Source organism: Leptopilina heterotoma, unplaced genomic scaffold, assembly GCF_015476425.1.
Source record: "Leptopilina heterotoma isolate Lh14 unplaced genomic scaffold, ASM1547642v1 Lhet_45, whole genome shotgun sequence".
NCBI classification, from domain to species: domain Eukaryota; kingdom Metazoa; phylum Arthropoda; class Insecta; order Hymenoptera; family Figitidae; genus Leptopilina; species Leptopilina heterotoma.
The window spans coordinates 444,242-469,611 of NW_025111086.1; the positions used below are offsets into that span (position 1 = coordinate 444,242).

Here is a 25,370-nt window from a genome sequence, read left to right on the forward strand (position 1 = left end):
TAAATATATTAACATTTATTTTTATTTCTATTTAAAGACATAAAATTCGAATCAAATGCACAGAGAAGAGATTCGTTTTGAGATTTTGATCGTGTAAAAAAAGAATCACTGTAAATTAACAATAAAATTAAAAATAATACTGCAATATAACAATGATGTAATTTATACATGAAAATTGTGAAGAAGTATTTCTTCAAATGAAAAATAAAGAACAATTATTTCTTCAACTAGATGGAAGTTTTTTTTAACAATTAATTATTAATTTTCTTTAAACAATTAATTATTTTGATTCCTTTAGGTAAAAACATTTGTTTCTTATTCTCACGATTGCGATGTAATCGTTGAGATTGAACTTTTTTCGAAATTATTCTCTTATGCTGGAATCACTTCAGTTTTATTGTCCTTCGTTACCAATTGCAAGAGACTGCCATTAGATGGTCGTTTCTCATTTTGTGACCATTCCCAAAACAAGCTGCGCACGAAAAAAAATAATAAAACAATTCTTAATCATCATAATTTCACCCAGTTGAGAATTAAATAATTATTGATTATAAATTTTTAGGAATTAGGAGAAAAATTAATGTTAATGATGAAAAGCAAATTAAAGTTCTGCGTATAAATTAAATTCATTGAAATTAATCCAATCTATCATTATTATCATTGCGCAATTTATTATTATTTATGTGATAAATGATAAGTAATTATTAAAATAATAATAATTAATAAATAGAAAATTAATTTTATTATTAAATTTATTTAATTATTTTAATTTATTTATTATTTAAATTATTTATTATTTAATTTATTTATTATTTAATTTATTTTAATAATTATTATTGTTTTCATTATGAATATGGAAAATAAATTTATAATAAATATATAATAAATACTAAATATTCAAATAATCGAATATAAAAATTACTAACTTGGCAATAAATTCCAGAGGAGTCCAGGTCGTTGTGTCGGCTTTTGGCATCCATTTTCTATTCATCGGGGTGTCTAAAGTAACCGGTAAAATAGAAGCGACGAGACTTCCTGAAGGCAATCCACTTCCATCGGTCGCCAATGATTTCGTAAGCTGATGAACTGCCGCTTTAGCCATTCCATAGCCAATCATTCCTAAAAAAAAATTCATGAATTAAAACTGACGAATAAATATAGAAAAATAAAATTATTCTACAGATCGTAATAATATTTAACAGTTTTTTTTAGTTTTTGAAAAATAAATATCGTCTTTCTTTCGAATAAATTTCCAATTTCCAAAAGATGACAAAAAATACTAAAAATGACAAGAATTACTAATGAAGACAAAAATTACTAAAGATGACAAGAATTACTAATGAAGTCAAAAATTACTGAAGATGAAAAAAAATACTAAAGAAGAAAAAATTACTGATTATTATAATTTAATTATTATAATTACTAATTATTTTTTACTACTTAAATTACCTGGTGTTCCTTCTAAAGCGGCTTTAGCGCCTGTTAACGATAAAAATCCACCTTCCTTCAAATGCTGAGAGGCAATATTCGCCGCAATGCAAGAACTCCAGACACTTTGATTCCACATTAAATCGCAATTTTTAATAAAATCTTTATTCGCCGCATTCCCACCGGCCCAACCACCGGCGACGCAAATTATTCCATCGACTTTACTTCCATTCAAAGACTTTGTCACCTGATTTAAAATATCCTCTTGCTGAAAGAAAAAAATATTATCTCAGGTTTTTTCCAAAAAAAATTCTATCAAAATGATTGTTTTTTAAATTAAATTGAAATTCTATTCTTTAAAATAATTGATTACATTTTCCTAAAGTTTTGAACGTTCAAATGAATAATATTTTCTGCCCTCTTTTAATTTGAATTTTTTTTAATAACAGAAAAATATTATTTTCTATTTTAAAAAATTTATTCTTAACTAAGTAAATGTTTAATTTTAACTATTTTTCTTTTTTATGTTTATTTTCTTTTTTATATTTATTTTCTTTATTTATTCTATTTTAATTATTTTCTTTTCTGAAAAACATTTGAATAGAAACAAAATTTCGTTCATTGAAATTTTAAATTTCATTAATTTCAAAAATTAAGAAAAATTTAATTACATAATAGTAATTAATAATTGATTAAAATAATTAATTTCAAAATATAAAAATGATTAATTTGCAAATTTTATCACCTGCTCCTTCCATGATTGTCCCAGCTTCACAAGCACATTATCATCGGCCTCGTCATTTGCATTAATATCAATTGAACCCACCCACTGGAAAAAAATTAATTTTCATAAAAATATAAACTAAAGTAGGTACAAATTTAACTTTAAAGATTGGCCAAAAAATTCCAAATCATTTATTTTATTTTTAATGATTATATGATGTATCTCAATAAATAAAATAATTAATTAATTAATTACTTTAATCTGATGAACTTTACAGATTATATAAATTGTTGATTAAACAATTAAAATTGTTACAATTAAAAAGTAGATCAGTTAAAGGTCAATTTTTAGTTACTAATAATTGAGATTATTTTAATCATTTATAGAAATTCCTGAATTCCATGATTAGAATATAATAAATCTTAGATTACTATTATAAGTCATTTAAGATCGTTTAAAATTCAATAAGATAAAAAAAATTATGGAATGTGGATTGTTTTTATAACAGTAATAATGAGGTTAAGGTTCTACAGGACTATTAACATTTTTCTTTTCTTGGATTTCATATTTACATCAGAAAGATGAATTAAAAATAGAATTGCAAGTAAAATTCGCGATAAATTCTTTAGAAAAGATAATCTCTTAACCCTTTAACCGGCAAATGAAGTTAGTGTGAGTTAGTGCAAATCACAAATAATAGTACTATTTTAATTGTGTTAAAATAATTTTAATTGTGACTGTAAATTAGTTTTTAAATACCAAACGTGCTATTTTAAGACAAGTCTACTTTCTAATCAGTGTTAACCTTGTAAAATTAGAAAGGATATTGATTATTTAAACATTGTCTCCTTACAGCATTCCAACAAGTGGTTGGATGCAAATGAAATAAAGCTATACAATCGAAATTTTCACATAAACTATAAAGAAGAAAATGTTAATTGTTAATATTGGAGATAAAAAAACTCACCCATTTTTTTGATTTAAACAGAGACACACAAGATGATCCAAGAGCTCCTTTTCCTCCGTAAACAAAAACACGTCCTGTTTCGGCAGCCATTGTTGAATAAATGTCAAATTATTTACAATTTTCAACAACATGGCAGTGCGATCGCAACTACTTTACCGACTGTCGATAATGTGACCTGTCAAATTGGAAATTAAAATAATAAATACGTAAGAAAAAAAAATACATCAGACGTTGTTTCACGTTGTTTTTAGAGAAAAGTAATATCGGATTGACTGTGAATGGTAAATATTTATCGTGTAGTATCATAATTATAGTTATTAATTGTAAATAAACACTATCTCTACTAGTTTACAAAATTTCGCTTGTGCTTGTTCCTCATACACTACAATCTGTCAATTATCTCAGATTTGACAAATAAACAATACATTTCAATAACAAGTTTCTCACATTCTCTACAATTGTTATTAATCTTTTCCATTTAATTCCAATTACAATACGAGTGAAATTAATTTCCCCTTTTAGATAAGTTCATGACTATTTAGTGAATTTTTGTCGTAAAAATGAGTTTCTCCGAGAAACAGGACGGTGTTTCTAAAGACGAATGGATCGCTAAACTCGAGGAGGGTTCACATATTCAAAGAACATCAATGAATAATTTAATAATGAATTATTTAGTAACTGGTGAGTTATCGTCTGTTTATAATTTTTCTAAATTGTCAGATTGAGATTGTCAACAATGGGAAGAAAATTATAACCTCAAATTTAAATGACTAGGGAATATTTTTTACCTTCTTTGTTTAGAGATTTATAATTAAAATTCATATAAAGTTCTTCGCTTTAAGAAAGATTTTCTTTTTCTAATTGCAGAGGGATTTAAGGAAGCAGCGGAAAAATTCCAGCAGGAATCTGGAGTTGGACCCACTGTTGAATTGAATTCGATGGACGATAGAATTCGAATTCGGGATGCAATTCAAAATGGTAGAATTCAAGAGGCTACAGATCTTGTCAATCAGTTACATCCAGAATTGTTGGATAATGATAGATATCTCTATTTTCATCTTCAACAATTACATCTCATTGAATTGATTCGCACCGGACGGATCGAGGAGGCTTTACAATTTGCCCAAGAACAATTGAGTGAAGCTGGGGAATCTGATGATAATATTTTAAGCGAATTGGAAAGAACTTTGGCTCTATTGGCATTTGACGAACCACACAAGAGTCCCTTCAGTGATTTATTACATCCGACTCACAGACAAAAGGTTTATTATTATTTATTATTTAAATAAAAATAATTGAATTTTTCACGAAGATTTTTATTATTTATAAAATTACTAAAGAAGTTTATTACAATTATTGAAAATAATTGAATTCTTCATAAAATTCAATTATTTTCAAATTTTTTGATAAATTCTTTACAAGAATTCAATGATTATTAAAATATAGATTTTTTGCAATATATTATATTATTTTTTGCAGATCGCAAGCGAATTGAATGCGGCTATATTAAAAACCGAACACAGAGAATTAACAAGTCCGAGACTGAATAATTTGTTAAAACTTATTTTATGGGCGCAGGACGAATTGGACAAGAAGAAAATAAAATATCCTAAAATGACTGATTTGGGTAATGCGAGCATAGAAAGCCCGAAATAAGTTTAGAAAAAAAAGCAATGCAAATTTACTAAAAATATATTTATTTTATAGTTAATTAGAATTATTAGATTATTAATTTTAGAAATGTACTATAAAATATTGACGTTTTTGCATTGTTTAACACGCAATTTATAATTATTAAGAAAGAAACTTTAATATCTTCGAGTACATATAAACACACAACTTTATATATATATATGCTTTATTATTTCAATAATTTACAAAGACTTTTTCAAATCAAGACTCAATATTTGCGTAGAACGTATAAAGAAAAGCATATATATATATATTTATATTAAATATATTATAAAAACAAAAAAATTGTGATTAATTGCAATTCTAATTGATTAAATGTTCACTTTTTAGTACTGTTACCAAGTAAAATAAACGAAATTTTCTCGACATAATTTTACTTTCTTCTCTTTCCATTAAATTCCAATTATTTTCAATTATTTCAATTATAATTATAATTATATATTATTAATTATAAAAATAATAAAAAAAAACATTTTTTTCACAATTGAACTTTCAAATTCGAAACTTTAAAAGAAAAATAAATTTCCACAAGGTTTTTTTTTTACATAATTTTATTTTTTCTCTTTCCATAAAATTTCAATTACAAAAATATTTACTCAATAAAAAATAATAAAAAAACATTTTTCTTACATTTTTTTCACAATTGAACTTTCAAAATTCGAAACTTAAAAAAAGTAGGTAGTAAATTTTTACAAGATTTTTTTTTAATACATAAAGTAGTATTTTCTGTATACTGTATAGTGAAGTATTTCTTTAAATAATCGTGTTTCGATTAAATAAAATTAACTTAAAAATGTTTTTCCTTTTATTTTCAACACTATTTTAACATAACAAATTATCGTTAAAATTTAACAAAAAAAAATTTGCTATAATTTGATTATTATTTACAAAGAAAAGTCAAGTTTTTTGGTAGAAAAAAATCGGAAACAATTTTTACATTAATAATTCTAGTACAATTTTCTTTTTTTACCTTTTTTGAAGTATCAAATATAATATTGTTTTATTTATTCGAAAAAAATTTTTCTCAAAGGGAACTCTTGTGAATTAATCACTCGAGAAAATGTAATTTTTAAATGTACATTTGTCTGTCCTGTGAATTTTCGTTTAACACAATTTTTTACTGTCGCGAATTTGCAAAGAAAAATAAATTAGAATAATGATTTTTTCGATATTATTTTTTGTATATTTTTAATATTTTGTTAATTTTTAACTTTTTATTTTAATTTAAATATTTTAAATAATTTAAATGCTTTATTAATTTTTAACTTTTAGATATTTTAGTTTAAATATTTTTAATATTTTATTAATTTTTAACTTTTAGAGATTTTAATTTAAATATTTAAAATATTTTATTAATTTTTAACGTATTTTTGCAAATACGTCAAATTACGATTTTTATTTATCTAAATTATTATTTTCTGTAAATATTAACTCTTAATTTTTTGAATAAATTTTTGTTTCGCCATTTTTTAATTTTTATAGAGAAAAATTAGTTAATATTGTTTTTAATAGAAGTCATTTTATTTTCCTTTCTCTCGAAATACTAAATTCAGATTAATTAGTTGGTGGAAAATTAGTCAAAAAATATTCTTTGGTCGGTTCGAAACTTTCTTTTCCTGTATTTCAACATTTCATTCGTGAAAAACTTAAGTCTAAAAAGTTATCAATTAGCAATGGATAATTCTAATTCTAAGAAATAAATAAAAATTGAAGACTAAAAAATCGTATTTGTGTAAAATTGAAATTTTGTAAATTTAATTAAGAAACGAGGTAAATTACTTAGAAAAATTGTGCTAAACGAATATTTTCGATGTGAGATGATCTTCAAAAAAGAAGAAAATAATTGTAAATTTTATTCTCTTGATTTAGAGTTCCAAATGATTTAATTTCTCTTTCGCTTCTTCGTGATGAAAAAGATTCAAAAAAATTTTTTTGTTTGAAAAGGGAGTCAAATTAAAATGAAATACCTAAAATCTCGTGTTTACCATCCAAATACATATTCCATGGCTTTTGACACCAAACCAGTGGTTTTGTGTGGTATATTTTCTGGTTGTCTCACAGATTGAGGACTTAAACTCTGATTGTAACCAGTCACTAAAGGTCTTGCATTTTGAATTCTCACTGGTGTTTTCATTGGAGTATTCGCCAAGCCCTGACCACCGGCTTTCACAGGCGACGTGAATAATCGCATACTGTTATTTAATTTAAAGCGATTCTCTTTGTCCGAGCCTAAAATTACACCCTCGTCAGTGCATGGTATCACACCAATCATAATTGATCCGGAGATAATATTTCCATTGCAGGATAAAGCGCGTTGCGTTTCTTGTTCCGAGGTGCATTTCAAATGGATCCAATTGCTCTGCGGATGTGGCGCTTGATGTTTGTCAATGATACGCACTCGACTGGAAATATGAGCGAGAACGGCGTTAAGTGCACTTGGAGGAAAGCCAAAGACAGTGACCCATTGAAGGAGGCCTTGCGATGATTCACTATTATTATTCACGGGACTTGTCGGTGAATCAATTAATGTTGTATTCATATTTCCCGAGAGAATTCGTGATTGATTTTTCATGTGACTTTGATTTAGTGACGATGTATGGGAGGAGATTAATTGTGATGTTTCTAATGAATCGAAGAGACCGCGTGTCGGTGGTCCGCCAACTTGATTTTCCGAATTAATTTGAGGGACATTTGAGGGACTCGTTGGCGTGCCGAACATTGCTTTTTGGCGATTTGTCCGATAGTCAGGCGAGCCGTAATTTAAACTCGAGGATGGTGAGTGAATTCCGGGCGAGGGAACGAATCGTGATGTATCCGGACTCGCTACGCCTACTCTGCTGTGCTGAAATTTGAAGAAAAAGAATTATAATTAATGGACTGCGGAGATATGTATTAAATAAATAAATAACAGGGTTGCCACGCTTTTGCTCTTTTCAAATAATTTTCCAGGTTAAAAAAAAACAGAAATTTTCCAGGTTTCGTGTCAACCCTGAATAATAGTTGTTTTTTATTAAAAGGAAAAAAATTTCCCGTTACCATATTATTGTCGCCGAGAAGAAATCCAGGTAAATAGGAGGATTGAGCACCAGGAGTAATTGGTGATTGTGCAGGACTTCCCACAGGAGAACCTAATGTCATCGGCTCCATCTGAAAACGAATTATTTTACTTTATAACGATTCGATTGGAATAAGTTCCTAAATTTAGAAAATTAACTTAAAACACTGCAATAACTATTTTTTCAGTAAATCATTCGTTTTTGTTGTTTTCCACGCTAAAGAATAGTCACAAATTTAAAAGTAAATAGATCTAAAAAGAAATTAAATAAAAATAAATAAATAAACAAAAAAGTAATTAAGGCATTAGAAATAATTTTATTTCTTCAGTTTTTAATCTAAAATGTTCAGATTAAGGATAAATACTGCAATTTAAAATAGTTAAAGAAAAAAGCCAAAAAAGTGAGGTTATGTTTCGAGTTTACAGTAAACTTTCCTGTTTGTGTTATATTTTATGGAACTTTTAACAAATACCTGCTATTGCTATAAAAACGCAAATTAGTGGTTTTCGAGAAGAATAATAAAATAATAATAACCTTTTTACTTCACAGCCAAAATAAACGAAAGAAACCAAAGTTTTGACACCAAGGTCTTCAAGAATGACAGTTGCGGAAATTTCACAAACCGTTGTAAATTTGAGGTTAGAATTTCCATTCTTTAAAAATTTTTGTTACTTTTGTAAAGAAAATGTTGATAATTAAACCTATATTGAAAAAATAATTAATAAATGATAATTTCAAAGTTCCTAAATATTAAAAATTAGTTAATTTAAATAATATACATTCAAAATCTCTTTAAATTTAAATTATAAATTTGATTTTCGTATTACAAAATGGAGACTAATGGCGCTAAGATTTAAATGTCTAAAAAAATACAAAGTATTTTTTTATATTTAAAATTTAGATAAAAAAGAAATTCTTTATATGAAAATTCTTGGAAAATTGAAATCAGTGGAAAATAATCGACACTGTTATTTTAAAAATTGACTAAATTTTATTTGCATACATTACATCCATCCAGGATGAGGGCTTGTTCTGTTCGTACGCATTACAAAATTGATTTTTCGACCCATATCTTCATCGTAAATCGCTTTGCAAGTTTCATAATTAATTCTGCGTCGAACTAAAAATGGCTTTTCATAATATCTCGTGCGGCGGAATTGATCAAACATTCCTTCTTTTCCCATAATTCGGTTTAAAACTCGACACGCTGCATCGACATCCTTATTTTGAACTAATACTGTTCTTGCAATAAATCTAGGATTCAATGACATCTGAAATTAATATTGAATACACGAATTTTAGTTTATTGATCTCTATTTTATTTTAGAGTAAAATACTTTATCTTTTTCAATTATAAACAAATTTTCATTTTGGAAATTAGAAATAGAATTCTTGTAACTTGATAAATTGAGGTTATGATTCAATTTGTATTTGCATATATTTCTCTTTAAAATTTGTTATAGTAAAATAATAAAGATACTACGACTACGGTAAGAAATACTATTGAAATGATATAATATTCTAATTAAAGATGTGTTGCTTTTTGTATTACTCCCCAAAAGTGAGGTTAGAAATTTTAGAAAGTAAACAAGTTTATAGATTTTTACGTATTTTACTGTCGTTTTGCATTTTTTCAATCTACGGATATTTTAAAGTCAGTTTTAGAAAAAAAAATTTGTATTTAAATACTATTAATTACCTTTCTGTATAATTTTCCTTTTTTGAAAAAAACCAATTTCACTGACAGCTCTGATCTGACTGCAAAACTCTGGTGTCAATACTTTGAAGTAGAGAGAGTAAACATTGATCAGGCGCCAAGAGCGCGAAAATTTAAAAACACAATTCGTTTTTTCAATAATTAAAAATTTTTTTTAATACTTTTTACAAAGTTTAACAATATTATTTAATCGTATTAATTTTTTTTCTACTTCTAATAATGAAACTTCATTCCTTTTCAATTGTTCCTTCACTAAAAAACTGTATATGTCCAAGAAAAACCATATTTAACAGAGTCACGACAACAAAATAGACAATAAGATGATAAACTACCTGGAAAAAAACGAAAATTTGCAAAACTAATCAAATTTAAGGAAATTGAATATTTAATTAAATAAATTTTAAAAAAATAATAAATTAGAAATGTAAAATAAAAAAATAATAAAAATTAGAAATATTAAAATAAAAAAAAATTAAATTAGAAATATAAAAATAAAAAAAAATTAAATCAGAAATGTTTAAAACGAAAAATATTACAATTAAAAATATTTATTGTTAAAAAGTAGTTTATTTATTGAAAAAAATTAATTACTTCTTGATCTCGCATATCATATCGAAATCCCCAACGGCAAATGCAAAGCCAACTTACTAACGAGAGTAAAATATAAAATGCTGATAAAGGAGAAGCGTGAACATCCACTGTCAACATTTGTATAAACAATTATATTTTTTTTACCAGTGTGCATCTGATTTTTAGACTTTTCAGTCTCTAATTGTTTGGTAAAATTAATAATTTTCAATTTCATTATCTAAAAATTAATAATAATAATAATAAGAATAATTAAAATATTAATAATAACAATAATAAAAAATAATAATAATAATTTTTACTTTTGAAAATAGGTTAAAAACTAATTTTCTTTTTGTTTATTATTTAATAACTTAATTTATTTACTTGCGAAAAAATAATTTTCATTTATTTTATTTTCGATTCTTCCAGTCACAAATAATTTAATAATTAAAAAATTATTTTTTTTTCTTTTTCTTTTTAAATTGTAGGAGGTATTTTACACTAAAAATTTTGACATAAATATTTGTTATATTAACGTGTATCAATTGTTTTTTCTACAAATATTTTTTCTAACAGTGGAGAATTTAATTATTTAACATATTTAATTTAAAAAAATACAATTAACTTTTCTTTTTTTTCAATTTTAATTAAATCTTTTAATTTAAAATGTACATTTCAATTAAAAAATTTAATTATTTTATTTCTTCTGTATATTTTAGTATAAATAAATAAATTATATTTATTCAGAAGAAAAAATTAATTATAAAAAAATAATTATTATTTAATTTAATTATTACTAGGTATATTATAATATATTAAAAAGAAAAAAAAAAAATAAGTGAGGAAAAAATTGAGGGGAATAAATTTGACCAAATTTGAATGGACTTGCAATGTTTATTTAATCCCTATTCGAATAACTTTTGCTTACAAAATATACGGATAACATTATTCTTAAAGCGAAAAATTGTTAATAATCCTCACATATTCATCACATTTAATATATTCCCGCTGTTAATTAAATGGAATATATTTTTCAAATTTTCACAATAGATCTGAAGTAGTGTTTTTAATGATTTTTATTATGTATATATATTATATTATATATAATATTCTATATTTTACATAATTATATTGTATTATTATTATTATTATTATTATTATTATATTTACTATTTTATTTATTTCAGTAAACAAATAAATGATTTTAGTATTTTTTTTTCATTTTTTTAGTAATAAATAAGGAAGAAAATATTATAATAACAATAGTATAATAATTATTATATTATTATATTATATATAATATATACGATACCACAAACTTTATTTTTATCATAATTATATTATTTAAAATTTTTAATATTAGAATTCTATTAATATTATTAATAAATAACTAAAATTTATTAATAAACTTTGTCAATTGTTTTTTTTTCTTCATCAACGCGTGTTTTTCTATTTTACAATAAATCTTCATTCTGTGGTCAATTCCTTTTCGTATTTTTTTTTTTTTTGAACACATTACTTTGAACATCGAGTTCATACAATCTCATTTTATAATTTAATCAACATTCTCAATAAACTTTATAATGCTTTTCCCATTTTTTTTTTAAACAAAATTATTTACATGTACAAGTTTTTGGTATGTACCATGGTGTTCTACATGAAGATAATAGGGAAACAAAAAATGTCATTTCACGCGTTTTTAACTATTTTTCTTTTTTTTTTTTTTATTAATTATTAATATTAATTAATTAAGTTTCTCTTTTTTATATATTTTTATATAAAATATAATTAATATTAATATTAACGTAGTAACTCTCTTTTCCTTTCGTCATGATATGTCGATCCTTTATTATATATGTAATAATAAATTACGTAATTAGATTTTTTAATAATTAAAAAAATTCATTATTAAAAATATATTTTTTTTTAAATAAAATAAAAAATTTTTTTGAATTTTAATTTATAATGATATTTGAATTGTATTTGAATTTATTTTTAATAATTATTTATTAAATATTTATGAATTATTTATTAATTATTTATTATAGTAAACATTATTTATTATTTATTAATAATTAATTCATTAACTACAATTACGATCAGTAATTAATAACTAATCATAATTATATTAATTAATTATTAATTAATATGTCGTGTATAATAATAATTGTAAACATACGATTTGCATTTTCTGATTAATTAATGCGATTAAATAAAAAAATTATTCATAAGATGAAAAATAATTTATATAATTCAAATTATTTTGAAAAATTAATTAGTTTTGAAAAACTAATATTTTTATACTTAATAATGAAATTATCCTCATAGAGCACCATTATAAAACCCTTAATCTAATTCTGTGCGTTGTATGACTTATTATATTAAATTTTCTTCTTCTTTTTGCATTAAAGCCTGCATCGCTCATTATTATTATTATTATTAATGTTTTTTCTTTTTCTTTTTCCCCAGGATGGCAATTAGTATTCTCACTTTTAAATTTACGCATATAATACGAAGATTTCACACCTCTTTTTTGCTGCTCGTTTTTCACAAAATTATTATTTATTTTATGAATTTTTTGTTTCTTAAATATTTATTATAGGAGCACATTAAAAATTCTTTTTCTTTTTTTTCTCTCTTAAATTTCTACAAATCACATTACAATCAGAAAATAATTTTTCTTCTCATAAAATCTCTTTTTGTTGCTAATTCTCACCGTCGTTTCTCACAATAAATACATTTTTTCGATATATAATAAAAATTTGTTGGCTAATAAATAATAAATATTTATTAATATTAAAAAAAACAATTAATGTACCATGTAGCATTAATTATTTTTTTCTGGTTGAAAATTTATATTCGAAAATACAGATAAACATTTTTTTCGTTTTTTAAATACATGAAACCTTTTTTATACATACAAATGTATATAATTAATTAATTAATTATGTATATGTAATTAGGAATTTGAAAAATACAATTATATTTGAATATTAAAAAAATGCTTGATTGATGAAAAATTTATACACATAGAAGGAAATGTGGAAATATTTTTGGAAGAGTTTGAAAACAATTTCTGTTCTTTTCATAATTTTGAATATTAAATAATTGCAATGAATTAATAATTATTTAATTAATAATAATTAATAATAATTAATAATTATTATGTAAATAATATATATTATGAATAAATGAATAATATTATAAATAATACTATAAATGCAAGACTATAAATAATTATTATAAAAATTATATTATTTTAAATTATTATGTAAGAAATATAAACAAATGTTGATAATTAATTATTATAATACGGTAATGAATAAATAAATTATTAATTAATAATTCTCATAATATAATCAATAATTAATATCTAATAACCGAATATTAATTCGTTAATAAATTTATAATAGATTTTAATAATTTACTGAAAAATTAGTTTTTCAATAAAAAAGTTTATATTTAAAGAAACTAATTATTTTATTTCGAATTTTCCTTCGTAATGATTTTTAATTTTAAATAGTCCAGATTGAAAATTTTTAATATACTTGTCGTATGGAATATTTTTCTTGATTTTTTGTGCAATTCTTTTGTGCAAAAATTTTGCAATTATTTTGCAATTTTTTTTTGTATAGTTTTTTTGTGCTAAAGACTATTAACGATAGATTTTTTTTCCTCTTTGATATCAAACTCTTCCATCAGTGGTTTTCATTATTTGGTTTCTATTTTATAAAGATTAAATTCTGTTTTTTCAGTGTATTAATAAATGATTTTTCTTTTTTGCAAATTTTTCATAAATGCATGATTAATTAAATATTTGATAAAATTACATGCTATAAAAAACGACCGTATGTTTCATAAGCATATTTATTGGTATGTTCCTCTCGGCATGTTTCTATTAATTTAAAAATTCGTTATTCAATGGCGATTTTCGCGCATTTTTCTTCCTTTATTTATTTATTTTTGTTTTGTTTTTTTTCTGTTAGCAATTTAAAAAATGAGAAAATGGGACATTTTTATATATGTTTATTTATCATTTTCACAATAAGGATCAATCTGATTTGAAAAAAGTGAGAATTTTTTTTTTAAATTTTATTATTATGAATTTTTATGTTGATTTGGAAAAATTGAACTTAATTAAAAATTGTGTTTTATTGGGAAATATTTCTAATCAATTGTTGAGAAAATTTTATATTTTAATTGGTAGTTTTTAATTTTTTTATTTTAGATTTCAATTTTAATTCACAATTTTAATTCTTAACTTTAATTTGCAATTTTCCATTGAAATTTGCAATTTTCTTTAAAATTTTAATTTGCAATTTTAATTTGCATTTTTCCTTTGAAATTTGAAATTTTAATTTTCAATTTTAATTTGCAATTTTCCTTTGAAATTTGAAATTTTAATTTTCAATTTTAATTTGCAATTTTCCTTTGAAATTTGAAATTTTAATTTTTAATTTAAATTTACAAATTTTATTTTTTGGTTACTTACACTTTAATATTTAAATTTCAATTTTAAATTGATAATTTCACTTTTAGTTGTCAATTGCGTAATTTTCATTCTTAATTTTAATTTTTATTTTGATATTAATTTTTAATCTTCATTTTTTATTTTCTCTTAATCAATTTTTATTTTCATTTTTCTCACTTTTAATTTTTAGTTGCAATTATTACTTCCAATTTACACTTTTATTTTTCAATTTTAATTTTTAATATTCAATTTTTATTTCTAATTTTTATTTTCAAAATATCCTTTGCACTTATAATTTTCAGAAAAAATTTTCACTTTTATTTTACACTTTTATTTTTTAATGTTAATTCTCGTCTTTCATTTTGAAATTCTAATGTTCACTATTAATTTGCAGTTGCAATTTTCACTTTTAATTTTTACTTTTAATTTATCATTTTTATTTACAATTTTTATTTTCAACTTTGATTTAAAATTTTTAATTTTTAATTTTTAATTTTCAATTTTTAATTTTCAATTTTCAATTTTATTTTCACAATTTAGATTTTCATATATAAAAATTGTATTGAAAATTGTTTATGTATATAAAAAATTACACAATGAATTTTATTTTCTTCTTTTCGAACAAATTGATTCCTTTCATGAAATTTTTTTTTCGTTAATTTACAATTATTGCATAAATATTTTTTTTCTCTTACTAACATACGACACTTTCGATTATAATCGAAAGTATATTCTTGTACGAAAATCTCCCATTTTTTTCTTTCTTTCTTTTTTCCATTTTTTTTTTTTTTTTTTTTTTTTTGAGCGCGAAAAACGAATCGAAAAGCCAGTTGGATAAAAAATACGCGTATAAAAAATTTCACGCATTTAGCACTTATTAAAAAAATGGCATGTTTGAGCAAGGCAATATTTTGTTTATAGCATTTTTTTTTTCCTTCTTTTTTTGTTTGTTATTCATCAGAAAAGCAACAAAATATATATTATAAGCTATATAATATTTTTTTTATAAGCAGCTTATTAAATTTTTTTTTCTCTTTTCAAAACATTTTTTTTTCAATTTCCTCACATATCCATTTTTTTTTCAATTTTCATTCATTCGGTCCTAATTTTATATGTAATCAGCTCTTTTGGCAACAAATATGGTTTTCATTGAAAAAACCAAATTTTTTTCTCAATATTTTTTTTTTATTTCATAAAACAGTTTTTTTTCCTCTTCAACTTTCTTTTTATAAACTTTATATATATATATTATCGTTAATCGTTAATTTATTTATTAATACTTTCTGTGAAGTTTTTGGATTTTTCGAAACAGGATGAATGCATTTGGAAATTTTCTTTCTATTTTAAAATATCTGAAATTTTACTTTGTCCAAGGAAAAAATTTTAAATTTTAGAAATTTTAAATAAAAAAAAAAATTTTTTTTTTCGATTTGTGTGAATATTCTGTTTGCAAATCGAGATTTTCTTTTTGGACTAAATTGACAATTTTCTGCATATTCCTGTATCTTTTTTTTTCTCAACAAATACATTATCTGTAAACAGTTTTATACGTAGTTTAATTATGTATAGTAATTTATTTATCGACTAAAAATAAGTATATATACAATATATACTTATTATTTCTGTTTTTAAATTTCAAAAATCGGTTCAATTTTTCCTGTTTTTTTATTCCATTATAAAGCGTTTATATATTTTGATAAATTGAAATTTTATTTAATTTTGAAAAATCATTTTTCGAAATTAAGTGTTATTTTGAAATAATATTTTTTAATATTAATTTTTTTTAATGTTAATAATATTAATCAATCAATTTTTAATTAATTAATAAATATTATTTTTCTGTAATATTTTGGAATGTTATTTTAGAACAAATTATTTTTTATTAATATTATCAATTAATTCATTAGTTAATAATTAATAATAATTAAAAAGAAACATTATTTTTCGGTAATATTTTGGAATATTATTTCGAAATAATTTCAAAATATTTAATATATCAAAATAAAATAAAATTATTTCAATTTAAATAAATATTTTTTCGCTGTTTCCAAAATTTATTTATAGACTTGAATTTTTCATAATAATTATTCAATGCTTTTCATTAGCAAACAGTTTCTTTCTCCACCACGACACACATTATTAACCCCTTCGCAGTCTAGTTGAAAATCGCTTGTGGTCCAAAAACGGTCCGAAAAAAAAGTTTACAAAAAAATATGATTTAATCATATATAAGGTTTTTGGGGTCGCTGAATTCGAATTTGAGGTTAATTTTTGAAAATTCAAAATGGCGGATCCAATATGGCGACCAAATATGGTGGATAATTTTAAAATTAAAGCGTTTTAAGGGAAATTCATTTCTCGGGGGTTTTCGAGGTCGCTGAATCCAAATCTGAAGTCAGATTTAAAAAATTCAAAATGGCGGACCCAAAATGTCGACTTCAAAAAAAAATTTTTTTTCAGATTCCCTTAAAACTCGTTACTCGGGGGTTTTCGGGGTCTCTAATTACAAATATGATGTCAGATTTTCAAAATTCAAAATGGCGGATCCAATATGGCGGATGATTTCAAGATTGATGCGAAAAAAATATGAAGTTACCTCAAAAACCCCTGAGTAAACATTTTAGACAAATTTGTCAACATTCAAAAAATTTGATCGACATATTGAATCCAAAATTTAGCATTTAGAAAAACGAACATCAAATTCGAATTCAGCGACCCCAAAAAACCCCGGGAACGGAATTTCGATCAAAACGCATAAATTTTGAAATTATCCGCCATATTGGATCCAACATTTTGAATTTTGTAAAACGAACATCAAATTCAAATTCAGCGACCCCAAAAACCCCCGAGAAACGAATTTTAATCGAATCGCATCAATCTTGAAATTATCCGCCATATTGGATCCGCCATTTTGAATTTTAAAAATCTGACATCATATTTGTAATCAGAGACCCCGAAAACCCCCCAAGTAACGAGTTTAAAGCGAATTTGAAATTTTTTTATTTTTCGAAGTCAACATTTTGGGTCCGCCATTTTGAATTTTTTAAATCTGACTTCAGATTCGGATTCAGCGACCCCAAAAACAGTAGTATGTACTTCGCTACTAAAATCAAATCATGTTTAGTATTTTTTTTTTGAGATGGCCATATATGGCCACAGACGCAAAGGTGGCACGACTTTTCGTGGCCATATATGGGCCATGGACTGTTAAGGGGTTAAATGCAGGCTTGTACACTGAAAGAAATTAATTTCAAAAATTTATTTGAAAATTAATTTCAAAAATTTATTTGAAAATTAATTTAAAAAATTAATTTCAAAAATTTATTTCAACATTTATTAAAAAATTTATAGAAAAATTAATTATTGTTTCTAAAATGGAAAAATAAATAAATAAAAATAAAAGAAAAAGGTAAATAATAACAATAATAATAATAATTGTATTCTGCGCCTCTTCTTCATGATCAAATTGTAGTCCTCCCACTTGCCGCCAATTTTGCCACATTTTTTAACGTTTTTAAAAGAAACAAAATACTACCGACTCCCCTTCTCACGCGTTTCCCTTCAATTTTTTCATTCTTTCGCTTTGTGTCGTGCCGAAAAGCCACGTTATTCTAGAAGTGATATTTTAAAGTAATAAAACAAAGAAAATGCCACGAAAAAGAAAATATTCATCATCAGAAGACTCTTCAGAAACGGAAAAAATGAGAGACGAGGTGAAAAAATTAAAAAAGAAGATAAAAAAGAGAGAAAAACGTCATCGTAGGAAAAGCAGTTCATATTTAAGTGATTCAGAGAGTTCAAGATATTCTTGTAAGTAAATTTGCGAAGGCTCTAACCTTTTTACGCAATATATAAGTTACTTTACTTATGAATAAAATATTGAAATGTTTTAATTCTCGATTTCTGGGCTCTAACCCAAAATTTTGAGAAACGAGTATAATGCGCAGGTCCTAACCAAAACGCATTTCCTCGTAACCATGGTAACAACACAAACATTTTTCAACTTGAAAAATGAATGTCTGTTTTTTCTTCACAGGGCTCTAACCCTAAAAAACATTTTCAAAAAATAAAAGGTCTAACCTGAAAAATATGTAAAAATAATTTTAACAAAAATTAATTTTGTAAAATAAAAATTACAATTTTGTTAAAAAATAAAGAGGGCTCTAACCCTAAGAAATAAAAGGCCTAACCTGAAAAATAAATAAAAAATTAAAAAATAAAAATAAATAAAGCTAAAAATTGAAGAACAAAAATTAGTTTATATCTTTAACTTTCACAGCTCGTAGCAGCGTAAATCAGCAAAGAGAACGAAGCAGATCAACCAGCTTACCTAAAAAACCTGATGATTCCCAAATAGACGATTCTGTCAATAATACGGAACAGGAAAAAGGCTTGAGTGAGGACTTGAAAAACGTTATAGGAAAACGAGTATATGAAGAAAAAATACGATCAACCTCTATCCAATCCGAGGTTGCGCTTCGCTGGGAAGATATTTTGAAAAAAGGTCTACCGAAAGACGATAAAGAGAACACTTTCAAAAAATATTTCGTTCCAGAAAACTGCTTATTAAGCGAACCTCCTACCCTGAATCCAGAAATCAAAACCAATGTTCAAGATTCAGTGCAAACTAGAGATTCAAGAATCGTTCTTAAACAAGAAAAAATTACATTATGTTTAGCAGCCATAGGAAAAGCAATGACGATACTTCTCAATAAAAAGGAAATGGACATGTCTGTCCTAGAATGCTTGGGAGACGCCAGCAGTCTTTTAGCTGATCTGCAACATGATGAATCAGTCATCAGAAGAAGCCTCATCATTGCAAATATTAATCCAAATTTGAAAGAAACCTTGGCTAACACTGAAATCGATGAGTTTCTATTCAGCAATAAACTTGAAGGGATCTTGAAATCTGCCAAGACTTTGGCTACAGTGTCCAAGGATTTACGTCCAAATAATAATAAAACTCAAGAAAAATATAAAAATTTGCGCTGCAACAACCTTGGAAAATTATTTAGATAGAACAAAAGATTCGCTAAATCCATTCTCGAACCCCAAAAATAATTCAATTTCATGTTTCGTTTCTTTTTCCTTAAAATCAAAAATATTATCTTTAAAAGATCCTAATGTTATAACTTTCACGTTTATTACATTCTTCCTAGAATAAAAAATTGTAAGAAAATTATTAAATTAATTAATTTTCTTTTATCGCCGTAATTACGTTAAACATCTACAATTTGATCATGAAGAAGAGGCGCAGAATACAATTAAATAATTAAACGAACTTACCATAAGTGAAGTTCTATTATAATTGTATGAAGCGCCTCTTCTGAAATGATCAGTCCCACCCTTGAGTTTCACTTTCAACCCAGTGCCCTGTACAATTCCGGCGGAGCTTTAAAAAATGAAAAAATTGAAGGGAAACGCGTGAGAAGGGGAGTCGGTAGTATTTTGTTTCTTTTAAAAACGTTAAAAAATGTGGCAAAATTGGCGGCAAGTGGGAGGACTACAATTTGATCATTTCAGAAGAGGCGCTTCATACAATTATAATAGAACTTCACTTATGGTAAGTTCGTTTAATTATTTAATTATTAATTATTATAAATATAAATATCAAGAAATTATCATAATTATAAATAAATAAAAAAATTGATAATCAATTTCGTTCAGTGTATAAATATATACATTATAATATAAAATTCTAGAGAGTGAAATACATTAAGGAGAATAATGCAAATTACAATTCATATTATTTTTCTTTTTAATAATAATTTACACCATATGAATTATATATTATGTTTCTGCGATTTTTATCATGATGATATTCTTATATATCAAATTTGTGAAAATTCTTCTCCAACTAATAAATATATTTTATATTATTATTACTATTATAAGTTATTTTGGTGAGAATATAATTTTATCTTATAAATTATTTGACTGATATTTACTTAGAAAAAAAAGGAAAAAAAAAATAAAAAAAAAATAGGAATAAAAAACTTGCGTCTTCATGTCCACACTAAAACACGGGTCAGACTTAATTATTGGCAGACTTAATGAAACTTACATTTCTATGGGTCTAGGAACACATTGATTTGTAAATAAAAAAATTTGTTTCACCCCTGGACACGAGACACTTGTTTTTTTTTATTTTATACAAAAAAAAAATGATATTTTAATGGTAATAATTTTTTGTGTTAAAAAATTTATAACAATTTTTTTTATCGCAACAAAAAACAGACGTATTTTTAGACAAAAAATTTTTTTTTTAATTCATTTTATTTAATTTTTCGATTTTATTCAACTTTTCGATTTTGTTTATTAACTTTTGAATTTTATTTATTAGCTTTTTAATTGAATTTAATTATTCGATTTTATTTATTATTTTCGAATTTTATTTATTAGTTTTTCAATTTTATTTCATTTTTCGATTTTATTTATGAATTTTCGAATTTTATTTATTAGTTTTTCAATTTTATTTCATTTTTTGATTTTATTTAGGAATTTTCAAATTTTATTTATTAGTTTTTTCAATTTTATTTAATTTTTCGATTTTATTTGTGAATTTTCGAATTTTATTTATTAGTTTTTCAATTTTATTTTTTAGTTTCTGTATTTTATTTTTTTATTTCTGACTTTCTTTTTTTCATTTGTGAATTTTTTTATCCTTTGACTTTTTTGTTTGAATTTCTGGATTTTATTTAATTTCTGACTTTCGTTTCTCAATTTCCGAAATTTATTTATAACTTTTTAAATTTTATTTCTTAATTTCTGAGTTCTTTTTCTTAATTTCAGAATTTTATTTCTTAATTTCTGACCTTTACTTTTTAATTTCTGCATTTTTTTAAACTTCCGACATTGATGTTTTAATTTTTGAATTTTATTTAATTTCTGACTTTCATTTCTTAATTTCCGAATTTTATTTATTACTTTTTGAATTTTATTTCTTAATTTCTGAGTTTTTTTTAATTCTTGAATTTTGTTTAATTTCTGACATTCATTTCTTAATTTCCGAACTTTATTTATTACTTTTTGAATTTTATTTCTTAATCTCTAAATACTTTTTCTTAATTTTTGGATTTTATTTAATTTCTGACTTTTATTATACTTTTTTAATTTTATTCACTAATTTCCGAATTTTATTTATTAATTCCTTTTTTTTTTTTTTGACGAATTTGCAAAATTTTTCTCTCTCGAAAATACGTCTTTCTTTTGATACAATAATTTTTTCCTCTCACTAATATTATAAATAATAATTAAGAATAAAAATTATTATTCTATGAATTTTTAAATGAACATTTACTTTTTTTTCGTTAATAAAAAAGTTGCTTGAGACAATTATCAAAATTTTTTTTACCATTTAATAAAAAAATATAAAACTAATTTCGTTTTTCTTCCAAATATACGAAATTTTTTCATTTTCTTTTTGAAATTCGTTATATTTTTTCGGAATATTCTCCAGGGGAAATAATCGAATTACGTTCTTTTTATTCGAGTGTATTAATATGTATGTACTATAATAATATTATTTTCGCGCCAAGGAGACACGTTAGCGTTTCTATTAATAAACTTATCGCGAATCTTAGAAAAGTCTAATCTTAATATTCTCTTTTTTTTTCTTCAATTACACGATGACGTGATTACGTCATTTAAAAATTGTGTTCGCCAAAAAAAAAAGAAGAAGTTATTATTAGGCGCTAGCGGTGGAGCGCTACAAAAATTTACATATTAATTTTTTTTATTTTTATTTTTATTTATGTTATTCTTCACGGTCACAGAAGAAAAGAGGCATTCAAAACACACTGCAAGTAACAAGCAACAAGTGTCACTTATTTTTTTTCATTTTTATTTTTGCTTTTAAAAAATTTTTTGGTTAAAAGAGAATAAAATTTGAATGAAGAAAAATATAAAAAATAGTAAATAAAGAAAGCAAATAATAGAATAATTAGGAAGTAAATAAATAAAAAAAATAAATTTATTTTAATTATCATTATTGTTATTACACTCAATTTATTTGATTCAAATAAATTTAAATTTTTTTTGTGATTTTAATGGAATATTTAATTTTTCTTTAAAGAGAGTTTTTTTTAATTTCTAATAAAGAAAACTTTTTCTTTTTTTTCCAGGGAAGAAATATTTAATATTTTTTTTTTTGATCGCCTTAAAGATAATTACTTTCAGTGTGTTTATTAGACATTTACAATAATTAATAGTTATATCTTCCTTTGGTTGAAGATATTTCAAGTCAAATGTGATTTCGATTTTCGCTGATGAGATTTTTTTTAATGTCAATGAAAATTGTGATTGAATTTTTTTTTTACTTAATGATTTTTTTAGATGATAACGAAAAGAAGATATATTTATAATATGGGAGAAAGGCACTTTTGAACACAGGAAGCGCCTGGATTCTGAAAATCTTGCCAAGCACAGAATCTCTCTTTCTCTCTCTCTCTCTCTCTTTTTTTTGCTTTTTCCTCTCTTTCCCTTCTTCCCTCAAATCCCTCCAAATCGAGAAATTCAAAACAAGGTTCGATTTCATATCCCCTGTTTCAAATATACGATAATTTTCCAAAATGAACAAAAATTCGGAATTTAAGAAAAAAGATTTTTTTTTCCAAACGAAAATTAAATGAAAATTCTTAATTTCTAAATTTTTGTCACAAAAAAAAAAAAAAAGAAAAAAAGAAAAGTTAATTGAAAAATTAATTTTAAGGAATTTGGAAAAAAAAATTTTAATTTGGAGTTTACTTACTTGGTTTTGTTTTTGTTTCGAAAAAGAAAATGAGATGATGATGATGATACTGATGATAATGATTCTGGATTAAATTGTTTATTATTTAATCCAGAATGATATGAATCGCAAAAAAATTTTTTGGATTCAAATAATTGATTGAGAGCTTATTTTCATTATAATAGACTAAACAAGACTGTGCTCTCTCGAATCACAACGATGTGTGTAGAGAATGGACGAGTTTGTTCCAGGTGATGTCGAAGATGAGGCTGTGGTCGAACATGGTGATGACGCCATGACTCTCTTCGACTTTATTGATGCCTAGGTGTTGTGTCCTTGTTTCCGTATTTTATTCTCCAAAGCTGACGTCGATCTGCCGACGAGATTCTCTAATTCGTCAGGCGTCAAAACAGTAAATTCTCTAAAAAAACACTTTTTTTTTAATTATAATTAATTTTTTACTGTAATTTAATTAATGTCGTTGATTTAATTAATTTTACTAAGTTATAATTATAATTTTACTAATTTAATTAATTTTACTCATTTAATTATAATTTTCCAAATTTAATTCAATTTTACTAATATAATTAATTTTGATAAGAATAATTAATTTTTTACTGTAATTTAATTACAATTTCGCTAATTTAATTCGTTTTACCAAGTTATAATTATAATTTCCCCTAATTTAATTAATTTTAATCATTTTTAATTATAATTTTGCAAATTTAATTCAATTTTACTAATATAATTAATTTTGATGAGAATAATTAATTTTTTACTGTAATTTAATTACAATTTCGCTAATTTAATTCGTTTTACTAAATTATAATTATAATTTCCCTAATTTAATTAATTTTAATCATTTTTAATTATAATTTTGCAAATTTAATTCAATTTTACTAATATAATTAATTTTGCTAAAAATTATTCGAAAACATGAATAAATTCATTTTTAAATAAATATTTTAATCATTATTATTATTATTCCATAGGAATTAAAATTTTCAAAAAAAAAATTTTAAATTCAAATCTTTATGAAATTTAACAATTTATCAGAATATTATTATTTTTTAAAACATGAAGATAAAAAATAATTATAAAAAATTATTAAAAATTTCCATACAATATTTTTTAGCAAAAAATTAAACTATTTAGAAAAATTTTAATAAAATCCTTCGCAAGAATTCAATTATTTTTGCAAGTAATAAAATTTTTCCCATGAATTCAATTATTTAAAAAAATGTAATAAAATTCGTTGTAGGAATTCAATTACATACATATTTTCATAAATAATAAAATTTCTCATAGGATTTCAATTATTTTTAATACAATTTTTAAATAAATTTCTAGAAAAATGTAATTATTTTCAAAATTTTCTTGCAAGAATTCAATCACATTTCACAAATAATGAAATTCTCCGCTGAAATTCAAATATTTTTGAAAATCTACTATTTTAATCAAATTTTTTAAATGAATTCAATTATTTAAAAAAATTGTAAGAGTTTTTTGAATAAATGAATGTTTATCAAAATTTAATCTTTATAAAGAATTTTATTGCAACAAATTTTTGAATATAATTGAATTTTTTCAACGAATTTTAATAAAATTTTCAATTACATTTTTCGAGGAATTCGATTAAAATTGTATGAAAAATAATTGAAATTCTATAATGAGTTTTTTTATTTATGAAAATAATTGAATCTCGGTAAAAAAAATTTTATTATTTTTGCAAGTAATAAAATTTTTCACATGAATTCAATTATTTTAAGAAATTAATAAAATTTGTTGTAAAAATTCAATTATATATTTTATAAAAATAATTGAATACTCTCGGTAAAAAATTTTATTATTTATGAAAATAATTGAATTATTGCCAAGAAATTTATAAAAAAAAAATTTGTAAATAGTTAAATTCCTGTGAAATTTTCATTATTTATGAAAATAATTTAGTGTTTGCTTAGAATTTTATCAACACTTTTTTTCAAATAATTGAAATCTTTTGAAATTGAGGAAAATT

General features: G+C 23.2%; 5 protein-coding genes across 7 annotated transcripts in view; 1 reads left to right on the top strand and 4 right to left on the bottom strand.

Annotated features, from left to right (window-relative positions):
- Positions 1–4: 4 nt before the first annotated feature.
- LOC122507085 (dihydropteridine reductase) lies at positions 5–3,277 on the bottom strand. Its single transcript, XM_043619599.1, has 5 exons — positions 3,120–3,277; positions 2,174–2,257; positions 1,450–1,696; positions 927–1,119; positions 5–472 (listed from the first exon to the last, which is right to left on the bottom strand). The coding sequence occupies exons 1-5, from the start codon at positions 3,207–3,209 to the stop codon at positions 373–375; spliced, it is 714 nt and encodes a 237-aa protein (XP_043475534.1). The 5' UTR covers positions 3,210–3,277; the 3' UTR covers positions 5–372.
- Positions 3,262–5,178, top strand: LOC122507086 (glucose-induced degradation protein 8 homolog). The gene is made up of 4 exons (XM_043619600.1): positions 3,262–3,400; positions 3,642–3,800; positions 3,987–4,381; positions 4,599–5,178. Exons 2-4 carry the CDS (start codon positions 3,680–3,682, stop codon positions 4,773–4,775), a joined length of 693 nt encoding a protein of 230 aa, XP_043475535.1. The 5' UTR covers positions 3,262–3,400; positions 3,642–3,679; the 3' UTR covers positions 4,776–5,178.
- A 1,029-nt stretch (positions 5,179–6,207) lies between these two features.
- LOC122507087 (nucleoporin NUP35) lies at positions 6,208–8,545 on the bottom strand. 2 transcript variants are annotated; one of them, XM_043619602.1, is made up of 3 exons: positions 8,340–8,484; positions 7,848–7,958; positions 6,208–7,653 (listed from the first exon to the last, which is right to left on the bottom strand). In XM_043619602.1, exons 2-3 carry the CDS (start codon positions 7,956–7,958, stop codon positions 6,793–6,795), a joined length of 972 nt encoding a protein of 323 aa, XP_043475537.1. In that variant the 5' UTR covers positions 8,340–8,484; the 3' UTR covers positions 6,208–6,792. The 2 variants fall into 2 exon arrangements, with proteins under 2 accessions (XP_043475537.1, XP_043475536.1); XM_043619601.1 differs by having other exon boundaries at positions 6,210–7,653; positions 8,402–8,545.
- A 293-nt stretch (positions 8,546–8,838) lies between these two features.
- On the bottom strand, positions 8,839–9,705 carry LOC122507088 (28S ribosomal protein S21, mitochondrial). The gene is made up of 2 exons (XM_043619603.1): positions 9,567–9,705; positions 8,839–9,138 (listed from the first exon to the last, which is right to left on the bottom strand). The coding sequence occupies exon 2, from the start codon at positions 9,136–9,138 to the stop codon at positions 8,872–8,874; it is 267 nt and encodes an 88-aa protein (XP_043475538.1). The 5' UTR covers positions 9,567–9,705; the 3' UTR covers positions 8,839–8,871.
- A 13,635-nt stretch (positions 9,706–23,340) lies between these two features.
- Positions 23,341–25,370, bottom strand: part of LOC122507089 — a 38,800-nt gene continuing 36,770 nt past the window's right edge. Inside the window, exon 4 of one of the 2 annotated variants that reach the window (XM_043619605.1) lies at positions 23,341–23,774. In XM_043619605.1, the coding sequence (XP_043475540.1) occupies positions 23,675–23,774 (100 nt within the window). In that variant the 3' untranslated portion in view covers positions 23,341–23,674. Of the gene's footprint in view, positions 23,786–25,370 lie in introns of both variants that reach the window. The other variant, XM_043619606.1, reaches the window with a different exon arrangement.

What these genes read in the sequence shown, in the direction of transcription:
- LOC122507085 (XM_043619599.1), bottom strand. Translation starts at nt 3,209, where the DNA reads ATGGCTGCCGAAACAGGACGTGTTTTTGTTTACGGAGGAAAAGGAGCT. An exon ending in TGTTTAAATCAAAAAAATGG is followed by an intron (nt 2,258 to 3,119) that starts GTGAGTTTTTTT and finishes ATTTTTTTCCAG; the next exon opens with TGGGTGGGTTCAATTGATAT. An exon ending in CCTCTGGAATTTATTGCCAA is followed by an intron (nt 473 to 926) that starts GTTAGTAATTTT and finishes TTTCGTGCGCAG; the next exon opens with CTTGTTTTGGGAATGGTCAC.
- LOC122507086 (XM_043619600.1), top strand. Translation starts at nt 3,680, where the DNA reads ATGAGTTTCTCCGAGAAACAGGACGGTGTTTCTAAAGACGAATGGATC. An exon ending in AATGAATTATTTAGTAACTG is followed by an intron (nt 3,801 to 3,986) that starts GTGAGTTATCGT and finishes TTCTAATTGCAG; the next exon opens with AGGGATTTAAGGAAGCAGCG. An exon ending in ATCCGACTCACAGACAAAAG is followed by an intron (nt 4,382 to 4,598) that starts GTTTATTATTAT and finishes TATTTTTTGCAG; the next exon opens with ATCGCAAGCGAATTGAATGC.
- LOC122507087 (XM_043619602.1), bottom strand. Translation starts at nt 7,958, where the DNA reads ATGGAGCCGATGACATTAGGTTCTCCTGTGGGAAGTCCTGCACAATCA. An exon ending in TTCTCGGCGACAATAATATG is followed by an intron (nt 7,654 to 7,847) that starts GTAACGGGAAAT and finishes TTCAAATTTCAG; the next exon opens with CACAGCAGAGTAGGCGTAGC.
- LOC122507088 (XM_043619603.1), bottom strand. Translation starts at nt 9,138, where the DNA reads ATGTCATTGAATCCTAGATTTATTGCAAGAACAGTATTAGTTCAAAAT.